Source organism: Lynx canadensis, chromosome C1 (genome assembly GCF_007474595.2).
Source record: "Lynx canadensis isolate LIC74 chromosome C1, mLynCan4.pri.v2, whole genome shotgun sequence".
NCBI classification, from domain to species: Eukaryota; Metazoa; Chordata; class Mammalia; order Carnivora; family Felidae; genus Lynx; species Lynx canadensis.
In genome coordinates, this window is record NC_044310.1 from 141,937,448 (window position 1) to 141,963,008 (window position 25,561).

A 25,561-nucleotide genomic window follows, 5' to 3' on the forward strand; every position below is an offset into this window, starting at 1 on the left:
CAGCCTGTGCAGATGCTCCAAGTGCTTCTCTCTCAAAGAAAACCTCTTTTGATTTCACATCCTCCTCAGTCCACTACCTGGTCTGTGTCAGCTTCCTTGAAAGCATGGTCTATGTTTACTAAACATACTTCCTAACCCCCTTCCCACTTCATCCCCTTTCATTTGGCTTCCAGACCATGGTCCCAGTGACTTCCATGCCACTGACCACCATGTTGCCGATCCAACGTTCGTTCCTCGCTCCTCATCTTAGGCAACGTGTGACACCATTCACTACGGCTGACTTCTTCCTCCTTTTGTACACACTCCTCTCTTGATGTCTACGTATCGCTCTGTCCTGGTTTTCGTCCTGTATCTCAGGCTTCTCCTTTTCAGTTTCCTTATTTGTTGAGTCATTTCACATAGCCCACCTCTGCAGAATGGAATTCCTTCGGGTTTGATGCCCGGCTGCCTTCTCTTCTCCCTCTAATCTCCCTTAAGTGACTTTGATCATTGACCCACACAAACTAATGATCTAAATTTACATCTTTGGCCCAACTTTTTTCCTTGGAGCTCCAGATTCTTATATCTAACTTCTACTTGATATCTCCATTGAGATGTCCACTCCTCATCTGTCCTCTTCCCACCCTCATCATCTCCATCCCCATTGATCAATTCATAAACCTTGATTTCCTTGATCATGCTGGATTTCTCCCTCAATCTTAGTTTCTACACCTGACCCATCACCAGCACTCTTCATTGAATGTCTGCAATAGATCTCAAATCTGTCTACTTCTTTCCATCTCACTGCTGTAATGCTGGCTCAATTCCATTATCTCTCACTGAGAATGGTTCTAATGGGCTCCCTGATTCCATACTTATCCCACTCCAATCCGTGGTCTCTATAACAATCAGAGTAGCTTTAAAAAAATAATAAATTCAACCCATTCTTCTGCTTTTAAAGTTTTTAATGGTGGGGCGCCTGGGTGGCTCAGTCGGTTAAGTGTCCAACTTCGGTTCAGGTCATGATCTCACCGTTCGTGAGTTTGGGCCCCACATCGGGCCCTGTGCTGACAGCTCAGAGCCTGAAGCCTGCTTTGGATTCTATGTCTCCCTCTCACCCGGCCCCTCCCCTGCCCGCACTGCGTCTCCCTTTCTCTCTGTCTCTCAAACATAAGTAAACATTAAAAAAAAAAAAGTCTTCAATGGCTTCTCATTCCACTTAGAATAAAATCTGGTCTCATGATCACTTTTAAGGTTCTCCTTGACCTGTGCCCCACTTAGTTCTATAACTGTCTCCTAGTACTAGGTCCCTTGTTTATTGCATTCCATTCCAGCCATATGGCCTTCTTCTAGTTAACTGATTGTGCCAGGCTATTTTCCTACTACAGGGCCTTTGCACATAGTGTTTCCTTTCCCTAGAAGGCCTCCTTTTAATCGTTTTAATGCTGGCTCCTCTTCATCCCTCAGGTGTCTGCTTAACAGTCCTGTTCTTTAAAAGGCCTTCTCTGGTCACCTCTGTATTTAAAAGTACATATAACCTCCTCATCCCTATATTTTAATTTTTTTTAGCATCTGCTTCATTTTTTCCCCAAAGACACAATTTGGAAGTATTTATTCATTATCTGTCTCCCCACTAGAATTTAAGTCCATGAGGAAAGGAAATCTGTCTGCTTTTTTTATAGCTGTCAGACAACATCTGCCAGGGCTTGGCATATACTAAATGTTCAAGAACTATATCTTGAACGAGTAACTTAACAAAGGAACAAATGTAGACCCTCAGCCAGCTCACATGGGCACAGCAAAGAGAGACATCTGTAGACATCCAGATGTTTGACCTACTTGCTATCAAGTGGTTAAAATGTTAAAACTATGTACGTCTTGGTGTCAATAATGCCATCTTAGAATGCAGAGTTTCTTTTTTTTTTAATGAAATTTATTGTCAAATTGGTTTCCATACAACACCCAGTGCTCATCCCAAAAGATTCCCTCCTCAATACCCATCACCTACCCTCCCCGCCCTCCCACGCCCCCATCAACCCTCAGTTTGTTCACAGTTTTTAAGAGTCTCTTATGCTTTGGCTCTCTCCCACTCTAACCTTTTGTTTTTTTCTTTCCCCTCTCCCATGGGTTTCTGTTAAGTTTCTCAGGATCCACATAAGAGTGAAAACATATGGTATCTGTCTTTCTCTGTATGGCTTATTTCACTTAGCATCACACTCTCTAGTTCCATCCACGTTGCTACAAAGGGCCATATTTCATTCTTTCTCATTGCCACGTAGTACTCCATTGTGTATATAAACCACAATTTCTTTATCCATTCATCAGTTGATGGACATTTAGGCTCTTTCCATAATTTGGCTATTGTTGAGAGTGCTGCTATAAACATTGGGGTACAAGTGCCCCTAGAATGCAGAGTTTCAAAGACAATGATTTTCTAAATTGTTACATAGTTAGCGTACACATCACGTTTTAGACTGTGGGATAAGTGCAGGTATCTCAGCAACCTGGAGTGATAGGTTTATGTTGACCACACTCCTGTTTCACTTTACTGTTCCCCCTGTACACTCTTTTCTAAGACCCAGTTTCTAACACCTCCCTCTAAGCAGTGTCACTGGAGACCAGCAAGCCTATATGCCCTCCGATGTTAAGCCCCTGAGTCCAACTGGGAAGTCCTGTGCAGAACAAGAAAGGCAAGACTGTGCTCCTGACTTGACCTAGTTCTTGTGACCATCTCCCAGATGCCATCCTCACCACCCCCCCACCGCTGCCCATCCCAGCCCCTCATTCAATCAGTGATGGTTTTTCCATCCAATATATTTCACTAGGTTCATTATCTCAGCATGGGAAACATGCTGAAATCTTCCCTGTTTAAAAAAACTAAAAAACAGGGGCGCCTGTGTGGCTCAGTGGGTTAAGCTTCCGACTTTGCCTCAGGTCATGATCTTATGGTTCATGAGTTTGAGCCCTGCGTTGGGATCTGTGCTGACAGCTCAGAGCCTGGAGCCTGCTTCGGATTCTGTGTCTCCCTCTCTCTCTGCCCCTTCCCCATTCACACACACTCTCTCTTTCTCTCAAAAACGAATAAACAATAAAAAAATTTGGGGGGAGGCACAAAAACAGATACTCAGATCAATGGGACAGAATAGAGAACCCAGAAATAGACCCACAAACATATGGCCAACTAATCTTTGACAAAGCAGGAAAGAATATCCAATGGAATAAAGACAATCGCTTCAGCAAATGGTGCTGAGAAAACTGGACAGCAACATTTAGAAAAATGAACCTGGACCACTTTCTTACACCATACACAAAAATCAACACAAAATGGATGAAAGACCTCAATGTAAGACAGGAAGCCATCAAAATCCTCGAGGAGAAAGCAGGCAAAAACCTCTTTGACCTCGGCCACAGCAACTTCTTACTCAACACGTCTCCAGAGGCAAGGGAAACAAAAGCAAAAATGAACTATTGGGACCTCAAACCATCAAAATAAAAAGCTTCTACACAGCAAAGGAAACAATCAGTAAAACTAAAAGGCAACCGACAGAATGGGAGAAGATATTTGCAAATGACATATCAGATAAAGGGTTAGTATCCAAAATCTATAAAGAACTTATCAAACTCAACACCCAAGAAATAAATAATCCAGTGAAGAAATGGGCAAAAGACACGAATAGACACTTCTTCAAAGAAGACATCCAAACAACACATGAGAAAATGCTCAACATCACTCATCATCAGGGAAATACAAATCAAAACCACAATGAGATACCACCTCACACCTGTCAGAATGGCTACATTAATAACTCAGGCAACAACAGATGTTGGCAAGGATGGGAGAGAGAGGATCTCTTTTGCACTGCTGGTGGGAATGTAAACTGGTGCAGCCACTCTGGAAAACAGTATGGAGGTTCCTCAAAAAATGAAAAATAGAACTACCCTACGACCCAGCAATTGCACTACTAGGCATTATCCAAGGGATACAGGTGTGCTGTTTCAAAGGGACACATGCACCCCAATGTTTATAGCACTGCTATCAACAATAGCCAAAGTATGGAAAGAGCCCAAATGTCCATTGATGGATGAATGTATAAAGAAGATGTGGTATACACACACACACACACACACACACACACACACACACACACACACATATACACACACACAATATGGAATATTACTCGACAATTAAAAGAAATGAGATCTTGTCATTTGCAACTACATGGATGGAACTAGACGATATTATGCTAAGTGAAATTAGTCAGAGGGAAACAAATATAATGTGACTTCATTCATATGAGGACTTTAAGATACAAAACAGATGAACATAAGGGAAGTGAAGTAAAAATCATATAAACCAGGGAGGGGGACAAAACATAAGAAACTCTTAAATATGGAGAACAAACAGAGGGTTATTGGAGAGGGTGTGGAAGGGGGGATGGGCTATATGGGTAAGGGGCATTAAGGAATCTACTCCTGGAATCATTGTTGCACTATATGCTAACTAACTTGGTTGCAAACTAAACAATAAATAAGTTAATTAGTTTTTTAAAAAAGTAAAAAAAAATTTTTTAAATAAAAACAAACACAAATTTAAAAACACTCCTTCAATTCTATGTTACTTTTCTCTGGCAAGAATGTATTCTCTTTTCAACTCAAAGCATTTAGGAAGAGCAAATTGCAGTTCCTCTCCTCTGGTCTTCAGATTATGTGGGTAAAGTCCTATTAAGTGTCTTTTTAAAAAAAAAATTCATGTTTACTTATTTTTGAGGTGGAGGGAGGGACAGAGAGAGAAGGAGACACAGAATCCAAAGCAGGTGCCAGTCTCCAAACTGTCAGCACAGAGCCTGACATGGGGCTCGAACCCATGAACCGTGAAATCATTACCTAAGCCACTCAGGTGCCCCAAAGGCCTATTAAGTGTCTTCACAGGGGTTTCAGAGTACTCCAGACACAGTGTACCTAAAAGCCAATTCATAACTACATCCACCCTGCAACAGGCGTCTCCCTTCTCTGCCTTCTTTATTTTGAAAGCTGACACTGCCCATCTACCCTTTCTAGCAAGCTGTAAAGCCTTTCTCCAGCCTTCCTTTCTATTTCGCTTTCTCTGATATCCCTTCCCCATGTAAAGTCTCCCAATCCTGTCTGTCTGCCTTGTCATTCTCCCCCCCAAGCTGCTCCCTCTCTCCAGCCTCTCTGCTGCAACCTTAGTTCAGCCTCTACAATACTCCCTGGACCATCAGAGTTATTATGCTAAGATCCAAGGCTGGTTGTAACTGTCCATTATTTAAAATTCCTCTTCAGCCCACTGCCTGGTGATAAAGTCCAGTTTTCTTGTCAGGGCCAAAGAGGTCTTTTTCTTATCAGGCCCCTGCCTCTGAGACCTGGCTCATCCCCTGCACCACTCCCTACTTACTGCCCTCCAGCCATGCTGCAATGCTCCTGGCTGTCCCTTCCACCAGATGCCACCCCCATCCCACCCAGCCTGAATGTCCTCAGGCTTTACCACTTCTGTAGAGCTCTCTGGCCCTGTGATCCTCCTCCCCACCAGCCAGGTGGTTCCTCCTGCTCCTTCTTCAGGCTCCCACAACACCCATTCAGTTTTACCATAATAGAATTTGTCATCCTTGGCAGCAACTAGGTGCCTGTTAGTCTTTTCCACCAGATTTGGAGCTCCCGGGCAGTGGGGACAGCGAGCCTTCATCTCCAATCTCTCAGTGCCCCGCACAATGTCTGAGATGAAGTAGGATTTCAATTTAGGGTGACTAAACAGAAGTTTTTGATGTAATTATTCCACCTTTCAAGTTGCAAGGCCTCAAGTCCTCCTTGTACTGCTCAATCCTTTAAGCTTTCTGTTTCCCCCAAAGTCCTCTGCCCTCTTCTTAGCTTTAATACTCTAATGATTATAATGTCTAGTGTCAGTTCCAAGGTCAAGGTCCACAGGATTACAGCACAGATGTTTGTAATTAAAATATCCCTTGTAAATGGTGCCTCATGAGTAGGGCACCATGCCACCAAATTCACATTTCCCTAAGTTGGATCCATAGATCTGTGGCTCTGCAGTCATACAAGGTGGTTAAAAGGTGACCAGGAGACCACAGGTCTGTCTTAAATCCATCCTATGATGACGGTGATCCAATATTTTCAATGTGTGATAATGCAAGCGATGATGTCAGTCTTCTAAATCTCAGTGAGAATGAATGGATTTGGAAAGCCCACCAAATTAAATGAGATAACACACTGGCAGTTCCTCAGGGCTCCTCTCTAGTTTGGCACAGAGTGGATTCGAGCTCTGGCCTTGCGGCAGTTGCAGAGAATCCTACATTTACCTCTTTAATGTGGAGAAAGTCCTTGGCATCAAAGGAGATGGCCGTGCTTGGAACAGGCACATCCTCATCCAACGCGCCACAGTAGCTCACGTTCGTCTTCACAGCAAATGCTACAGGCTTGGACTTCGGGCAGAACCATGGTGTGAGGATGGGGGAGGAAGACAGAGCAGGATTTTTCATATTGAAAAGTATAATAAGATAATTGATAGTACCAGGCCGGAAGGGAAACCACTTTTCAAACAGGTGTCTCCAATGGGTTCCCTGGCAGCATAGAGAAATCTGTAGCAATGACTCTAACGGTGATTCAACCAGATCAGCCCAACCCTTTCCCCCCTCTGTGGTACTTTCCAGCATCCTAAAGACAGAATCCTACCCTAAAGTATTGGGGACAGATGGAAAGATGGAAAGAGGCTCTCTGCTTTCTCCTCTGGTCCTAAGCTTATGTTTGTTTTTTAAAATGATAACCAGTGTCCCTTGGGATACAGGAAATGTGTGCTAGGTCTTACATTAAAAGGTGGTGGTGGGAGTAAAATAAATAGTTTTGAAATAGCCTCCTATTTCTGAAAACCTGTGGGATCTCACTCAGTAGAATACCTTGTCCTGCCAGGAAAAAAGAAAGGCCATTCAGGGGGTAGAGAGCAAGGACAAACATCATCTTCTCTCTAGGTAACAAAAGCCGGTTCTGAAACTCTGTTGAGACAAATTCCTCCTCGGCCAAGTGCTTAGGCCGGTGCAGCCTCACAGAGGCTAAGCAAACCAACAGCCTGAGCTGACGGCACTGTGGCAGCCATCTGGGTGACCACAGAGGCCACAAAACACTCTGAAAGAAAACTAAAACAAAAATTAGCCACAAATGAGAACACGAGGTTCCTGCAATCTGGGGCTACTTTGTTAGTGGCTCATTGTTTGTGCTGAGAACGTGAGTGGGGGGCAACAGCTGAGGGGAAACCCCAGCTAGGGTCTCACTTTCACAGGCACCACCCCAAACCCCCCTTGGCTAACCGAGCACAGACAGCATGGGTGTTACAGCAAATGAAGACGCCTCGTTCTCCTCTTACTACTCTCATAAAGATTTTATTATAAAAACAGAAAAAGGAAGGAATTCATATTATTTGAGTTTCAGTTTTTCTTCTAAAAATAAGAAAGATTGGATCAATATGCTTTAAGAAGTCTGTCATGGAAGGCAAGGAAGAGAAGCTGGCCATGACCCCCGTCTTATATTTTGCTATTATGCATAAAACCTCATCTGACAAAAGGAATTGTACGCTAAAAAACAAAAACAAGAAGTTTGAGAGACACAGAATGGGAGATCTCTAGTGACTCTTCCGATTCTAAGATTCAAAAATGCAATTTGCTCCTGTGGCCTCTTGTGGGTACAGAGATTTGGGGCTGGAGGTGGGGGGGGTCATCCTTTTGTGTGATATCTGAAGTTCGGCAATGCCTTCTACTGCTCATCTTTGCTGAAATGCTAGTAGTTGTTCAAAGCTCTGAACTTCACCCTGAACTTGAGACAGGAGGCTGAAACCAAGAGGCAACTGGTAGAGAGACCCACAGGGAAACCCACAGAACAATAGTGCACGTGTAGCCTGTGATGAAGGCTGAGGTCACGGACAATGAGGGGTCAGGAACAGATAGAGAACCTGTACCTTAGGAGGCTCTCTGCCAACACTGGGAGCGGCATGCTTAATATTAGCCACAACCGTGAAGTTGGAATATAGCCGATAATTCAGCCCCAAACCTAACACAAAGGGTGAAGAAGGATCTGTACCTCAGGAAATGGCCCCCTGGGAAAGTTACTAACCTCTCTTAGGGGATGAATGGATCAGGGAGCCTTGAAATCTGGTGCCTCATTAGGATGATCCTAAAATGACTGTTCCAGAGGAATTTGAGGCAGGGGAAGAGCAGCTGATACCTGCTGAGCAACATGACACTTTGGAACCCAAGAGGGGCAAGAAAGTCACCTTTGCTCTCTCAAGCTGGATAGCGGCTTGTTGCTCTCTCTCTTGCCGAATCGCTTCCCGATCCTCTTCCAAAGAGACATCGGAGTCAGACGGCCTGCTCGTGTAGGAATCCGCTGAACCCTGGAAAGGAGAACCCACAGTGGTTTAAATGAGGTGACATGGAGCTTCTTAAACTGTCACGTCCATAACAGCATCCTGGAGTGAGTTCTTTTCACTTGCATGGGGTTTGATGCACACACTCTGTGCCTCTGTTGCAGATATACATTTAGACAGCAGAATATAGTGAAGCATCTGAGGGATCCGGAAGGTAGGAATGTTGTGAAGGAAAAGAGTTTGACTAGATTAAACGCTAGGAAGTGAACTGCGATGAAAATTTTGTGATATTTGGTCCCAATTCTTCTTGCTTTATGCTATGTTTATATTAAGCTCACATTAATTTGTAGACCTGAAGTTTCATTCCATTCTCTCATACATACATCTAAAGGAAAAAGAGACTCCGCTTATGACAAGAGCTAAATTCTACCTGTATCTCGGACTACAGAAGATAGATTTATCTAAGGTTGCAATACAGGCAAGCAGAATCCTGCATTAGTACCTGAGTTCCAGTTCCAGCATCCACACCATCGAACTCTTTCACTGTGAAAACTTCAGTCATTGTCCTATAGTAGCCATACCTGGTCACTATGGCCACTAAGCCATGAGCCTTGAGGATGAAAACAAGGATGTCCTCAACTGAAGCACACAACCTAGAAGGGCTATTTGAGCAACACTGAAATCCAGTCTGACAGAAGTGACAAGGTACTGGGGGTGCCCAGCATCACTCAGTATTCATGCTGTAAGAGCTGAGAACTACGGCAGCTAGTTAAAAGTTAAAAACAAACAAACAAACAAACAAACAAACAAAAACCTCTTTGTTTGCCTCTGATTGCTAAAGGAACATCACTGTGACAGTTTCCTTAAGCTGGCATTACCAGTTGATATTTGCATAGATGACGGCATTTACACAGCAAAGGTATTGATGGAACTGGTGTATTTGGCATTTTTCATAAATCATGCACAGATTTTGAAAAGCATAGCTTAATCCATATAGCTGTGAATTTGTTATCCACCTCAGAAAAGAACTCTAAGAATGGTTGACCGCTGAAATGGATCTTTTGAAAGTTTTTCTAAGCTTAGAAATGTTACCATTAGCACAGATTCTCCTGGTAGCCTAGAACAGTAACTCCTGATCAGAGGTTTAATCAGAATACCCGATAGACACTGGTTCTAAATTCTGCCTCTGCAACGTACTTTTGAAAACCTTATGCAAGTGACTTCGGCCACTCCAGACTCAGTCTCCTCATCCACACAATGGGGCACTGCTTACTTCAAAGAATTAAATGGAATAAGACATAATGAACAGCTAATATTTACTTAGCCCTCACTATCATAGTAGCACAGAGCTAGCGGCTTATGTCTCTGAATCCTTGTAGCAGTATAGAAGCTGAGATTCAAACTTGGGTAGTCCAACCTTCAAACCAGCAGTTTCAAACCCTACATACACTGAGCTGCACTGGATATTAAAATATTTACTCCAGGATCTGGCATCTGGTAAGCACATAATAAATGGCCATTCTCATTCCTATTTCCTGGTCCTGACAGCTCTACATTGATTAAAAATTAACAGATTTTTTTTTTATTTTTAAAAAAAAATTTTTTTTTTCAACGTTTTATTTATTTTTGGGACAGAGAGAGACAGAGCATGAACGGGGGAGGGGCAGAGAGAGAGGGAGACACAGAATCGGAAACAGGCTCCAGGCTCTGAGCCATCAGCCCAGAGCCTGACGCGGGGCTCGAACTCACAGACTGCGAGATCGTGACCTGGCTGAAGTCGGACGCCCAACCGACTGCACCACCCAGGCGCCCCTAAAAATTAACAGATTTTAATCATTCTTTAACTCACTTATAATATATATTCATAATAGCCCATCTTGAAATGTATCCGTTTTTCTTATTGTATTTGTTGCCAAGAAAGCACTATGGCTTTCCCCCAGCTCTGTTGAAATATAATTCACATGCAGCATTGTGTAAGGTTAAGGTATACAATTTTTTTGACTTGATATATACTGCAAAATGATTACACTTTAAGTTTGATAACTACCATGTGCCCAAATCCATGCACTTTTGAAAATGCCCTTTATAGAGGAAATGGATTTGTTAACCAAATTATAACCAAATTCTTCTGTGCAAACCTACTGGGGAAAATTTGGACCTACAAAATGGATAAATACAGAGCAACGGACTATTCTATAGATTCCTCATTACTGGAAAAAAAAAAAGCTACCTTGCAATCTTTAAACAAATTCTCTTAGAACACAACTTTTGTCCAGATGCATAAAATCCAGAGTAAGAGAGAAAGAAAACAGCATTTCTAAAATATATATGAGAACAGTTTTGAGTTAGTTCTAGGGAATGCTTTGCTGCAGTGTGATATGTGCAGTAGATCTTTCTAAGGTACTGGACTGGCTACATGAAGATGTCTGGACTATAACATGATTATGATGCAGGAAGTCAGGAAGGAGGCACTTGCCTTGTTTTGAAAACATGCTGGGGAGGCTAATAGTGAGCACAGGCCACAAGCAAGCAGGCTGCCTGCTGGAGTGGTGGGGTGAACGGCTAGAATACACAATCTACTGTTGACACAAGGAAACGGCTAATTCCCAAAACAACCTTAATGACTTTTCAAATCCTGGCCTTCCGTCATCTCTGAGCACACAAGAAGCAACTCAAGGATTCCTGCAAAGGAACTTTATTTTGAAATGTGAACAAGACTGTGAAAATTTCACAATTATTTAATAAGTTCTACTATTGCCAAATATGTAAAAGCAGAAACTTCTGTTTACTTCCCTATTTCTAAGAATATTGGTTGAAGGAAAGATAAAGCACTAGGGTATCCATTTTCACAATTACAGTTGTTCCATCATTTCAGCATTTACTCTGCTTTTTTTTTTCTTTCTTTCTTTTCTTTCAATGCTGGCTACATTCTTTGAATATGGAAATCACTGCTGCTGTGTCTCAGGATCCTAGGGAAAACAGAGGTCCAACGTCAAGAGCCCAAATTTGGCCCATGGACATCTTCTGCTGGCTTGGTACAGAATTGGTTTCTTGTTTTTATTTATTTGTTTTGTCTTGTTTCAGCCGGGTGAAAGAGAGGAGAGACATATCCCAGGAGAAAGGAAGGAAAGGAAAACAAAAAGGATCTGCATTATTTATAAAGACTCAGAACAACAGAGCCACCAAGAGGCAAGAGGAGAGTGCCAGGCCAGACCAGAGGAAGGATCTGGAAGGGAGGGGGCTACAGGAAGCTTAGTACAACTGAGGGTTGGGGGGACTGCCAGAGAGATGGTTAAACATTTGTGATCAGGCATAGGGACCTGGCAAGAACAGAACAACGCTAGATGCTGAGAGGATATAAGTGAAGATGTAAAGGTTACTAGCCCTCGCAAAAGCTGGAAAATGCAGCCCCATCAGCTTTTCATTTTCCAGAATTCCATTTCATAAAATAGGTGAAGAGCGAGCTAACCAGCTTATCAAGTGAGACAAGCCTGTACAAGAGGCACAACAGGGGCTCGCCTCAAAAATTCCTAAGCAGACACCACTGCAAGTCACATCCTGAAGTCTCCAATGAACCAAGTAAAATCAGGAATAAAAATGGAAATAAATGCTGCAAATCTCTTCATAAATATCATATTGTATGTAGACGTGTATATACAGGCATATATGTATATGCATATATATCATTTTAAAAGCATCTTAGTGAACATCAAGAGAGAAACGCACTATCTTTTCATTAACCTAAGGTTTGGCGTCTCCGCCCGCCTTTTATTCAATATTGAAAACAGATTCATGCCTTTCAGGAATCCTTTTGAGTACAAAATACAAAACACTGATAGAAACATTGGGAAATCAGTTTCCCGTTGTCCTGGAAGAAGGAAAGTGACCTCAAGTCAAGCAATGGAAGGACTTCTTCTCAGAGAAAGGGCACGATGTAGGGGAGAGTGCTGCCATGTGCTGGTGGGCCAGACAGTGTTACATTTAACACTCTTGCCAGTTCTCACTGGCTGTGGATCTTGGGCAACTTTATTTTAACTTTCTGACTCTCAATTTCCTCCCCTGTGAGATGAGGATAATAATAGACACCTTGCAGAATTTCCCAGTGTTTGGTTAGAGACAGAGCATCACTTCTTTTACCATCAATAGGGAAATTCAGGAAATTCCACCAACTAATCTTTTTTTTTTTTTTAATTTTTTTTTCAACGTTTTTTATTTATTTTTGGGACAGAGAGAGACAGAGCATGAACGGGGGAGGGGCAGAGAGAGAGGGAGACACAGAATCGGAAACAGGCTCCAGGCTCCGAGCCATCAGCCCAGAGCCTGACTCGGGGCTCGAACTCACGGACCGCGAGATCGTGACCTGGCTGAAGTCGGACGCTTAACCGACTGCGCCACCCAGGCGCCCCTCCACCAACTAGTCTTTGACTCACTAAAATTCTGGACAGCTTTCAACATTAAATTTGTGGCTGCCCCAGAGTTTTAGGGTTTACATCTTGCTCTTTAAAAAAAACAAAACAAAACAAAACAAAACAAAACAACAGCGTTTCTAAGGCATAATTTATATACCATTAAATTCACACATTTTAAATGTACAATTCAATGATTTTTAACAAACTTACAGAACTCAATTTAGACCACAATCTTGTATTAGAGTATCTCTACCACCTCCAAAGAGACCTATGCCATCTGGGCATCCACTTACTTACTTTGTTCTTTTATTATTATTTTTTAATGTTTATTTATTTCAAGAGAGATTGAGTAAATGTGTGCATGCATGCATGTGGGAGAGACGCAGAGAGAGCGAGAATCCCAAGCAGGCTCCATGCTGTCAGCACAGAGACTGACGCTGGGTTCAATCTCACTAACCATGAGATCACAACCTAAGCTGAAATCAAGACTCAGATGCTTAACCAACTGAGCTGCCCAGGGTCCCCTTACTTTGCCCTTTTAAGACTGAAATATACTCTCTCTCTTTATATGTAATTTTGATATTTGTATTTTATTATTTTACTTTATTATTTATATTTTGTGAGTATTTTACTATTATGTCATTAAACTAGATTAAGGAGGAGGGAAAGTTCACAAATGTTTGATATTAAAATGCACCAATAGCGGAACAGAATCTTGTTCTTGCCGGAACTTCTGGGCTTTCGGGTCAGACAGTCCTGGGCCTCTCACTTGGTAGCTCAGCTGTTCGTTCACTGAACCACTGGTCAGGTTCTGCAGTGGCCACTATGTGAGAGGAGAATGGCTTAACTTTCAGAAATTCTTTCCTCATCTGCAAAGTGGGAATGAAACCCTTCAGGGTTATTTTGGAGAATTAATAAGAGACCATAGCACAACAAAGTGAACAAGCATAATAATGGCATGTACTAAACCCACGCTGTCCAGGAGAACTTTCTGCAACGATGGATGTTCTTTATATGGGTGCAGTCCAATATGGTAGCCACTGGTCACAGGTGGTTATGGAACACTTGAAATGTGACTAGTGAGACCAACAAACTAGATTTTTCACTTAATTTTTAAATGCTCAAAATTTTATTTTACTTCAATTAATTTAAATAGCCACATGTAGCCAGTGGCTACCATATTGAGCTGTGTGAGAAATAAGCCCACTGACCCAATCAAAAGAGGGACTGGGAGAACAATGAAGCAAGGCTTTAATCAATGTTCTTGCAAGAGCAGATGTCTGATGGACAGGCCCACTGGGGTAAGTTACAGCAGGCAATTTATCTCCTAGCATACAAATCCCTCCCCTGGTTCCTCATTGGCTGAGTACTACAGAGGTTACAGCCTTACCCGGATGTTGCCTATGCCCATGTAAGGCAAAAAGTCATCTGATTGGAACAAATATACGTTCCTTGAGGTGACGCAGAGACTTCAGTTCTCTGGCGCGTGCCCATTGCAAAGCCCGCAAAACAGAGAGGGGAAGAACCAGAAAGCGATGTGTCAGGGTATGGGACTCCATTGTGGCAGGGCCAGGTGGTGGGGGTGGGAGGCTCGTATGTTTTCCAATAGGTTGTAAGTCTATTGTTAATTAGACAGCACAGCTTTTATTTGGTACTTCTGAAAACGAATCATCTCCCTTCCTTCTCACAAGCTGTGCAGTAGCAGACATTCCACATGTCAGTTTCGCTTCCAGATCAGATAAGTGAATGTTCAACTTGGTGTAAATTTGGTATGTTAATAGTTGCACTGAGTGGACTAAATGACACTGAGTGGACTAGTTGCACTGAGTGGAATGTCCAGAGAAACCTGTCACTCCCAACAGATTTGAGTTTGTTTCTCTCCAACGAGCTTGCAATGACTGGGAGGATGCACTTTTCCACACTGCAGAAGAACAAACCTTTTCCGGATTACTTTCCCAGATTTCCCAGGGTAGAAGGGCGAATAGTCCACTCACAAGGCTGCCCTAGGCAAAAAGGTCTCTTAGTCATCCCTTATGTTTACAACCTACCCCCACTTTCTTACAGATGCTTTCTTTTCCTTCACCCCTTTCACCCTTGGAGATGCAGGGTCCGGGCTGCATCTCCAAGTATGCAGGCCTTGGCAGTGTCTGGCACACTGCAGAGCGTGAGTTTTGTTGAAAGAAAGACACTCTTGCTCCCATCAAAATCTATCTATTCTCTATTCCATGATTTTAAGTTCTAAGATGGCTGGTTAAGTTCTAAGATGGCTGATCAAAGTTTATGCTTACTGGGTGTGATGATAATTGTTAGCAGTCCCACCCCCAAAACATGAGTGGGTTTTTTTTTTTTTTAGTTTAGTTTTATTTATTTTGAAACAGAGATAGAGAATGGGCAAAGGAGAGGCAGAGAGACAGGGACAGAATCCTAAGCAGGCTCTGTGCTGTCAGCACAGAGACTGATGCGGGGCTTGAACTCCTAAACTGTGAGATCATGACCTGAGCCGATACCAAGAGTCAGATGCTTAACTGACTGAGCAACCTAAGTGCCCCATGATTTTTTTTTTTTTAAGAATTGTGGTTTTCAATGCCTTAAACCAAAGCACTGCATAGTGTGTGCATTCCCAGCACTTTGGCAGAACAAGGACCTTTTGAAACTATACCTTAGAGATGACAATTTAACTTTGCTTTAAGTTACCTTCTGCCATTTCTTGTAATTAGGAGGCTGGTTGAAAGAATGAGGCAGCTCTGCAGCCCACTTCTACTGGACAGAAGACCTGAAGGTCAACCACAGCCATAAATCCAAGCTTTGTTTTGGGGCTTCAAAGAGCAGTCAAGTGCAGCAAAGCAATATGACAAATGCTTACTCAACCCTTACTTTATGTTGAAACAGGGAAACTGGATGCCCTTTTTTTTTTCTTTGTTCCTTTTCCAGCTTCTATTCTTGTTAGGGCCTGCATGCCCACCCCACTCTACACATGCCCGGTAATACAAACAGCATATGTCCTCCTTGTAAGGGATAAAGAGATAATGGTATCTTTGGAGTCTTTCAGCACAAGAGATAACATCTAAGGAGTGACCAGGTGGGGTCATCATAAATGTTCTCCAAGACCACTGACTCCAAACACCTGACTTCAGGGAATGAGCGACTCGTGAAGGACCCCTGGACCTGTCCTTGCTCTGACCAGTTCCTGGATGCCTAAGAGTGACATGTGTACCAGATCACAATCATCGATAAAATCCTAGACTCCAAGCAAAGATGAAACTCATGCTCTTTTCCTTTCTGAGTCTCCCAGGTGTTCTGTCCATAGCTCTTTCTATATCTATATCTTCAGTAAACTCTGCTTTCACTTCCTGCTGGCTCCCATTTGACTTCCATCTTGCATAAAGCTAAGGACCTTCTTGGCTAGTCCTGTGGGACCCCCTTTCTGGGTCCTTGGACCTGACCTGCTGGCATCAATGTGAATTACTAACTATGGACTTTATATTATCCTATCAATCCTATGAAGTAGGTTATAATTATCCCCATTTTGCATATGAGGCATCTGAAGCTCTTAGACAGTGAGTAAGAAACTTCCTCCATGCCACTCTCACAGGGCATTGTGGGCATTGTGCAGGGGGCAGGAGTGTGGGTAGAATCTTTTTAAAAAATTTCCTCTACAAACTCAGATGCAAAAACTTATGTCCAATATTTTAGTTGCCTTCAGTAAACCAAAACAACATTCTGCAATATTTTAACACTGATCATATACTAAAATTCAGTAATTTGGAATGACAGATGTAGGTAAAGAAATGAGAATCCGAGGTCATAGAAAGTGAATTGCAGGCTACTTTTCAAAAGACATGTTTGCTAACTCCACATAGTATCTCTAGATTATTAAAGTTTTGGTTTGTGGATTTCTTTGAGCATCTGCTCTAATGACAGGATTTTGATGCTGCATTTTAGTTACTCGTAGGAAATTCGAAGGTACCTTTGAGAGCTTTCTTTTTCTCTTAAATGATAACTCCTTCAACTGTGTTGACACTACCTATTTATAGACTATGTCTTATAATTAAATTGTAATTATATATAAATATATAGTTAAAAACAAAATGCCTACTTTGAATGATCTCATTAGCGGAATCCAAATTAATGGGTTCTAATATAAGTGTTTTACACAATTTATTTAAAGGGAAGTAATATTCATTTAGCAAACTTAACCAACCTCACCCTTCTTGTTGACTAGTTTGACAATTGCTGTAATTGACTAATTTCAGATTGCTATTTCTTTCGCTTGCGGAGAAGACCCATTAACGGAGGTACGAGAACAGCAGAAGAATGTCAACTGACCTCACAAGTACAAAGAGGGAAGTGACAAAAAGGCCTAGATGGAGACGGACAGGAAATCTGCATCAGCCAGAGCCATGTAGGTGCTGTGGGAAAGGAGAAGTTGAAATGTGGGCTGAGAGCAGATTTGCAAACTAATCACTGGTGATGGTGGTAACCAGGGCGGCGGTTTCTTTCTATACTGGGCTACTATAAGAGCTGCAATTTCATACGGTTCTACTTAAGATACTGGGGGAATATCAAAAGATAAAGATTACTTCCTGTAGATGGTATCGGGCAAAAACTGCTTTGATAATTAGTGCCTAATATTATACACGTATGTAAAAAGTGCTGCATCAATGAACACAATTAGTAGTAAGTCAAATCCCGTCTGTGAGACTGAGTGTAGCATAACTTGAAAAGGTCATGATCAGGGTCTTTTTGGGCATCCAATAAGTAATTGTATCCTAAAGGTGGGGATGGTGAGATTACGGGGCTCACTCGCCTTTTGGGAAGGCGGAAGTGATCACCTGCTGGGAAGGTGGCCTCAAGCAATCAGCTTTACCACAGTACAGGCCACAGAACAACTTCATGGGCCACTGAGCTGCCACCCCAGGAACCACCCCTGACTGGTCAAAACTTAGCGAGAGGTTCTGACCAATCCATGTGACACAGGTGAGTGCCTTGGCGGCTCCACCTGACTAAGCCCAGCCCTGGCACCTGTAGGCGGTAGCCATGGCACAAGGTCTTTATTCAAGGGCAGCAGCTAGAGCAGTACTAATCTAGTTCCCGCTGAGGCGTTAAAAAGGAAATGACAGTATTTGCTCAGGAAACCCTGGATATGCTGCTGGTAGATGCAGCCCTGGATACTGATGAGGTGACTAATAGTTTCTTGTAAATGTGGACTTCTATGGCCCATCTGGAAGTGCTTTCTTCTCATGTTGCCCCATGGTGGTTTGCAAAGTAACCCACCAAACACTACTTTTATATTGTGGTCTATTTTTGAAAATCATATTCGAGATATGACAGTAAATATGTTTCTCCTAAAAGTAGCCCCAGGCAATCACTTACATCTTACCTTTCCTTCTAGCATATAAGGGGAGGGATAATACAGGTTGGTTTAGAAGAGAAGAAAAACGTATGGAAAGACTTAAACCTCTCCTGTATATTATTTCTGTAGCCTCAGAAACTGATGAAAAAGTACCTTTAATTCTCTGGAAATATTTTCATTCATTCAATTTCTCATTGAGTGAATGTGTTTTGACCGCTAAGGAATCGAGGTGTGTTGTCAAGAAGCAGAAATGCTTCCCTCAGAACAAGCCGCAGGTATAACAGAAGCCACAGGGAAGCATCTACTTCATTTCAGACGGAGACCGTGTCTTACCAGCTTTTGTTGTCCTCGGAGCGTCCAGCACAAAGCCTTGTACCTCAGGGGAGCTCAAAACCACTTACTGAATGAAAGAGTGCATTAACCTCAAATGGAAATTTTGATAGGCAATATTAAATATTAGTAATCATTATAACATCAAAAACAATAGTAACCGATATCATTTGCTGAGCACTTACTATGTCCATATATACATACTATGGTTAAGGTGAAGCCTTTTGTTAATTGTGCTCTTTGGAAAAGAATATTTCCTGTTCCTGTGAAAAGGCCCAGCAAAGAAGGCTAGATTGGTATGAGATTTTCTCTTTGGTTGCCAGACAATCTCCTAAATTTGTGAAACCTGTCGGTGTTAAGTTAAAAACAAGATGATGTAATCTCGTGGAGTTGTTTACACTTAGGTACAAATGCTATTATTAGACAGTGACTGATTTGAGGATATTTGAGAGGTGTCGTGGGTCCCTTCTCTTCAGGCTGAACACCTGCCACTCTAGGTCAGAGCTGTGCCAACCCCTCCAGTAGCTTAATGTCACAGAACTTGTACCCTAGGCAGCCGTATTCCTTACACATTTGCTATCCCTCTGCTCTTTGGAGCCTCGAAAACGACTACACAGTGCCCAGCCCTCCTCATCAGTGTGGACCAACCCCATTTGGAGCGTGGAGTGGCCAGAGCTCACACCCTTCCCCTGGGGTAGTGCCCTTCCTCCCCAGAGCTTCAGAAGTGGGAGGAGATGAAAGTAAGGCTTGTTTTTTGACTCCCATCTGATAATTCTGAGTTGGAGCACATGAGGTAGAGGAAAAGGACTTATTCTTAGTTCAACCTTTGGAACCAGGAAATGAAGCTTTAATCAGAATAAAACAGCACTTTACAGATGTTATCTAATTTAGGCACCATAAAAACTTTAAGAGACAGAGTTCATTTTCTGCATTGAAGTAAACATGGCTACAGACACCAATAATATGCCCAAGCTTGCACAGCTGGTGGCACGCGGTAAACTTTGGTGTGACCGACTCTAGTCTTTGCCAATAGCTAATAACCAAGCCCAGCAGAGGTGCTGGTAGGCACTGCTGGACGAGCAGATCACTGAGGTTCCAGGCTTTAAAAAAAAAGTAGAGTCAATTTCTCTCTTTTTGCATTTAAATTGAACTAATAATTACTAGGATGTTATGTTCGCTCTAGCACATTATCTTGACTTCTCTCCAAAGTTCTTTTGAGGCCTTACCGACAGGTCAGGCTGCATGCCCTAAGTCACCCAGCCATTAGCTGATGAAGCCAAGACTTGCATTTCTTGGCAAGAGCGTCTCTTGGATGATCTCTGAGATTCCTCTGAGATCTGTTCTTAAGGATGTCTTCACGGTGCCAGGAATTAGGTCTTTAAGTACTTGGAGATGGAGTGTTCATTTGCATTGACATCAGAATATGTATAATCAGGGGCGCCTGGGTGGCGCAGTCGGTTAAGCTACCGACTTCAGCCAGGTCACGATCTCGCGGTCCGTGAGTTCGAGCCCCGCGTCGGGCTCTGGGCTGATGGCTCAGAGCCTGGAGCCTGTTTCCGATTCTGTGTTTCCCTCTCTCTCTGCCCCTCGCCCGTTCATGCTCTGTCTCTCTCTGTCCCAAAAATAAATAAAAACGTTGAAAAAAAAAATTTTTTAAAATAAAAAAAAAAGAATATGTATAATCAACTATTACTAAGGATGTGACCATCAAACCTGTGGCCTTTCTCTCCCGTTTCTTCAGTCCTATCCATTGCTCATTAATATATTCAGGGTGATCAGAGAGAAAATCAATAGCTGCTCACTTTTTGTTGGAAACTTTTTTGGATCAAACAAACAAAAACACATTAAGAGATGAAATTATTAAAAACAAAAACAAAAAACAAAAACAAACAAAAAAGGTTGAATTATTGATGAAAATAATCCTGGAAGAGATACTATGATATAATTTAATCTTTTTTTTTTTTAAGTTTATTTCTTCATTTTGAGAGAGAGAGAGCATGCAGGCATGCCCACAAGAACACATGCCCATGAGTGGGGGAGGGGCAGAGAGAGAGGGAGAGAGAATTCCAAGCACGTCAGTCCCAATCTCTGCATGGTCATCCTACAGACCCCGACGCAGGCTCGATCTCAAGACCCATGAGATCATGACCTGAGCCAAGATCAAGAGTCTGACACTTAAACGACTGAGCCACCCAGGCACCTCTGATTTAATTTATTCTGATCACCTTTATTTTTCATTAGGAAACATAAGGAGAGGGAGAGATTATTCAGATGAGAGCTGGAATAGAAAAAAAAACCCAAATTCAGGCTTGGGCTTTGAAGTTAGACTGACCTAGTTGGCATCCTCAGGCAGCACTTATTAGATATTTGCTTCTGAACAAGACATTTAATCATTCTATGCTCAACAACCTTTCTGAAAAGCAGCATGTTAACCTAACTCATGCACTGCTGTGAAGAGTATGCACTCAGAACAAGTTGAAGCACTCAGCAGAGGAATCACTCCTTGGAGGTTAGCAAATACACTTCAGTTGACAGATTTATCCCAGCTCTTCCCCCGCCCCGTGAGCTCAACTTGCTGTTTTTAACCCCTCTGTAACAAATGGACAGCTGATGGCAACATCACATTCTTTTCTACTACTGGGTAATATTCCACTATGTGTGTGTATGTGTGTGTATGTGTATCTTACATTTTCTTTATCCATTCATCTGTTGATGAACACTTGGATTGCTTGCACAGCTTGACTACTGTAAATAATGCTGCAATAAACATAGGGGTGCATGTATCTTTTTAATAAGTGTTTTTGTTTTCTTTAGGTAAATAAAATGGATGGACCTAGAGAGTATAATGCTAAGTGAAATAAGTCAGAGAAAGACAACTACCATATGATTTCACTTATATGTGGAATTTAAGAAGCAAAGCAAAGAACAAAACAAACAAACAAAAGAGACAAAAAACCAGACTCTTAAATACAGAGAACAAGGTAGTGGTTGCCAGAAGGGGGGGGGGGGGGGGGGGGGATGGGTGAGACAGGTGAAGGGGATTAAGAGTACATGTGATGAGCACTGAATAATTGCAGACTCGCTATATTGCACACCTGAAACTAATATAACACTGCATGTTAATTATACATCAATAAAAAATGGATAATGATGTAAAGCTTAAATTAATCAACTGAGTAGGAATTAAATGCTCTAGTAAGAACTGTTATCGAAACAATTAAAGGTATTGGCTAAAATGAAATTTAGAAGTCGGGATGGCTTTATTCCTCCATATTTTCTCTGCCTGCCAAAGCTGTTTACTCAGGAGGCATTCCCTCTTTGAGAATAACCTGAAGATAGTTGTTTTGTTTGTTTTGTTTTGTTTTGTTTGTCAGAGAGTAGCATGGCTAAGATGACAGTCTTTTGAAAGCAGGAATGATGTGCATGACCCACTCTCTACTCTGAGCTGCATGGTAGCCCCAAGTGACATGAACACTCGCTGGGCTGATGTGGTGGCCTTGCTCTTTAAGACTCCTGCACCCACTTCACGATGCCTAGGGCTGGGGTAGTCACCAACACAGAGCATAGTCATGTCCTTTGCTAACCCACCCTCACCAGTCACGGAGTGTAGTCACATCTCTCCTCACCCACCCATACCTCAGGCTTCGGGGCCAGCCCTCTCAACAAAATGAACCAATCCATCAGAAACTTTTAGAATCCTAAATGGGTTCAAAGAGTTACCTCCAAGAGATAAGACACTCTTTTCCCTTCCAAAAACAGAATATGGAGTCTCTGGCCACAGGATACACCTTCAGTTGTTTCAATTAAGAATATAAGGCAAGGGGCGCCTGGGTGGCTCAGTCAGTTAGGTGGCCGATATCAGCTCAGGTCGTGATCTCATGGCTCATGAGTTCGAGCCCCATGTCGGGCTCTGTGCTGACAGCTCAGAGCCTGGAGCCTGCTGCACATTCTGTCTCCGTCTCTCTCTGCCCTCCCCCTGCTCAAGCTCTCTCTAAAATGAATAAATGTTAAAAAAAAATTTTTTAAAGAATGTAAGGCAGCAGTTGCTTTACCTTCACTACATTTTGCTTTCTTCCCCCCTATTTCCTCACCCTTTTTGCCTCCTGAAACAAACATACACTTAAAAAATGAAAACACTCTTGGGGCACCTGGGTGGCACAGTCGGTTAAGCGTCCGACTTCAGCCAGGTCACGATCTCGCGGTCCGGGAGTTCGAGCCCCGCATCGGGCTCTGGGCTGATGGCTCAGAGCCTGGAGCCTGTTTCCGATTCTGTGTCTCCCTCTCTCTCTGCCCCTCCCCCGTTCATGCTCTGTCTCTCTCTGTCCCAAAAATAAATAAAAAACATTGAAAAAAAATTTAAAAAAAAAAAGAAAACACTCTCATTTTAAAGCTGTGGAGAATTTATTTAAAATAGGCCTTTTGTTATCACTCTCATTCTGAATCTTAATAGGAAAAAATTCAAGAACCATATACATACGTAATTCAAATGGCTAGATTTGGAATAAATTAACAAATATTTGAGTACCACAGTCCTACAGTCTCTATTGTTAGGGGTGACGATGTTTCTAGAGCAGAACCCAAGTCTGGGTGAAGGCGAGGCCGGATAAGAGAAGCAGGGGTTCCCATCAAAACCTAAGAGACAGGATGTCCATTCAGTGGGAAAGCTTTTACCTCACTGGGCTCATCCTGGAAGCTCTTCTCCTTACCCCCCAGCCCCGGTACTGCAGGGGATATAAAACTCCTTCCATGCTGCCACAACACTCAGAGAGACCCACGGTGCAGAAGAGGACAAGTCTGGGACCTGCAGCCAGCACCAGGCAGGCTGACGGGGAGGAGACAGGCACCTCCATCTTTCCAGTGCTGTGTGTACCTATGTACTGGGTGGTGGAAACAGAAGGGACAAGTTCAAGAAGTTCAGTTCAGGGAGACTTGGTCCTTAAATGGAGAACTTACAGCAAATGCAGACACATACACTAACAGTTCTCTGCCCCTTGAATAAAAAGGTTTCAGATGATGAAGGATTATTTCAGTGAAGGTGGCCTTCACTGTTTCGGTAGAAACAGAACAGCACTGGACCAGTGAACACAGATGTGCATGGGCCCTGGGAAAAAGAGGGACCAGAGGTATTTTCCTTGTGTCCCCAGCATAAGGGTGCTACCAACACCCAGTGGCAAGGGCCAGAAGTCAGTACTCAACAGTCTTGCAGTGGCTGTATAGTCCTCTCTACACACAGTAGTGAAATTATGCTTAACTGCTTGGTTCTAACCTCACAGTCTAGCTTTAGTCATTAATACTGGGCATTTTATGGTCTTCATTATTTTCCAAATAAAAGAATCGTTTCAAGTGTTGTTAAAAATATATATGTGGGGGCGCCTGGGTGGCTCAGTCGGTTAAGCATCCGACTTCGGCTCAGGTCACGATCTTGCGGTCCCGTGAGTTCGAGCCCCGCGTCGGGCTCTGGGCTGATGGCTCAGAGCCTGGAGCCTGCTTCCGATTCTGTGTCTCCCTCTCTCTCTGCCGCTCCCCGTTCATGCTCTGTCTCTGTCTCAAAAATAAATAAACGTTAAAAAAATTTTTTTTAAATAAAATAAAATAAAATAAAATAAAATAAAATAAAATAAGTATATATATGTGAATCAGGTGACTCTAATAACTATTACCAGGCTCTGGATACCCCAAGAAGACAGAGCAGGTGAATGGCCCTTCACACATCAAACATACTCACAGGCCCCCTAACAGTGCTTAGTCATGTCTGATTGCCTGCCATCTAATATGGGATTCAGAGTGACAAACACTTGTTAAAAATCAGTATATATATGACCCATGCTAAGTGCATGAAGATGAATAAGCTGTAGTCCTTGCACAACAGGGGCTCATAATCTGAGAGGGCGAACAGTTACGCAAATGACCACAGTATGAAGGAGAGCATGAGAAGTGCTATAACAAAAATACAAATCCAATTCGTGAGTAGGAGACAGCAGATTAATTCTTTTTGGGGAAACAGGAGATCGTAGTGAGAAGGTAAGAGAGTGGTAAGCAGGGCCACCAGGAAGAGGCTGTACAGCAAAAGACATCAGGATAGGGCAGTCCAGATGGAGAGGGCAACAAAGCCAAAGGGCAGGAAAATAAAGGAAATCTTTGAAGAAGGGAGAATTTTGGTAACTGTGTAGTCAGAATTGGGGTGAGAGTTGTGCAGGATAAAAGGCATGTTTCTTGCCATTAAACAGTCTGTAATCAAGTTCAGGGGATATGTGTTCATGAAACAGAGCAATTCGATGCTAGAACTAGATTATTTAAAAAAACAATCAGGGCTACTGATTTTGGAGCTGCAAGAAGGTCAGTCTGAGGTGGCCGAGCCAAAGAAGCCTCATGGAGAAGGCAGGGTTTGAGCTGCATCTTAAGGACAGGCTGGGGTCAGGCAAATGTTTCCCGGGGAATCTCAAGAAAAGGCAGAGGCATTGTGAACACAAGCATGAAAGTAGCACCTTGCCTCGTGTATTGGGGAATGAGAGGTTCAGAGGCTCCTGTTGACAAGTAGCTGGAAATAAAATCGTGGAGTGAAATAAATGCAGATCACAGCGAACCAGCGGAGCGGGGCGGGGGTGTTTGTAGCCCTCGCGGTTCTGAGTACCTGGCTCACGCTGCCGCTGCCGGGTTGAGTGGGAGCTTCGGATGGGAAAAGGTGCGTTGGGAAGACGGTGGAGAAGCGCGAAAGAGTGCAGTCACAGAGACTGGGTGACCGACGGGATCATGGTGGTGTAACACATTCCAAAGGACATATTCTAAAAATGGTTTAGACACATGGTAGCTAAACTTGTGGTGCGCAGAGCATAACACGGAGAGTTGTGGCATCACTATGGTATACACCTGAAACTAAGGTAATGTTGTATGTCACCTAGACTTCATTTAAAAAAAAATCACCAAGTTAAATGGTAAACATCGCATACAGAATTTTTACAATAAATGTACGAAAGATAAAGTATTAAAAATAATAGGTACCATGTATTACCTACTCTATTCCAACAACTTGTCAAAATCATCTTATTGGGTACCCAGTGCCTTTGGGATGTTTGTTTTTGTAAACTGTCTTATAAGTGAAGAAAGTTT

At 42.7% G+C, this 25,561-nt stretch overlaps 1 protein-coding gene across 1 annotated transcript in view; it reads right to left on the reverse strand.

The window, feature by feature from the left end:
• Positions 1 to 25,561, reverse strand: part of CACNB4 (calcium voltage-gated channel auxiliary subunit beta 4) — a 256,351-nt gene that overhangs the window by 48,866 nt on the left and 181,924 nt on the right. Inside the window, exons 3-4 of the mRNA XM_030326909.1 lie at positions 8,270 to 8,389; positions 6,309 to 6,431 (exon numbers count right to left, since the gene is read on the reverse strand). Of these exons, the coding sequence (XP_030182769.1) occupies positions 6,309 to 6,431; positions 8,270 to 8,389 (243 nt within the window). The remainder of the gene's footprint in view (positions 1 to 6,308; positions 6,432 to 8,269; positions 8,390 to 25,561) is intronic.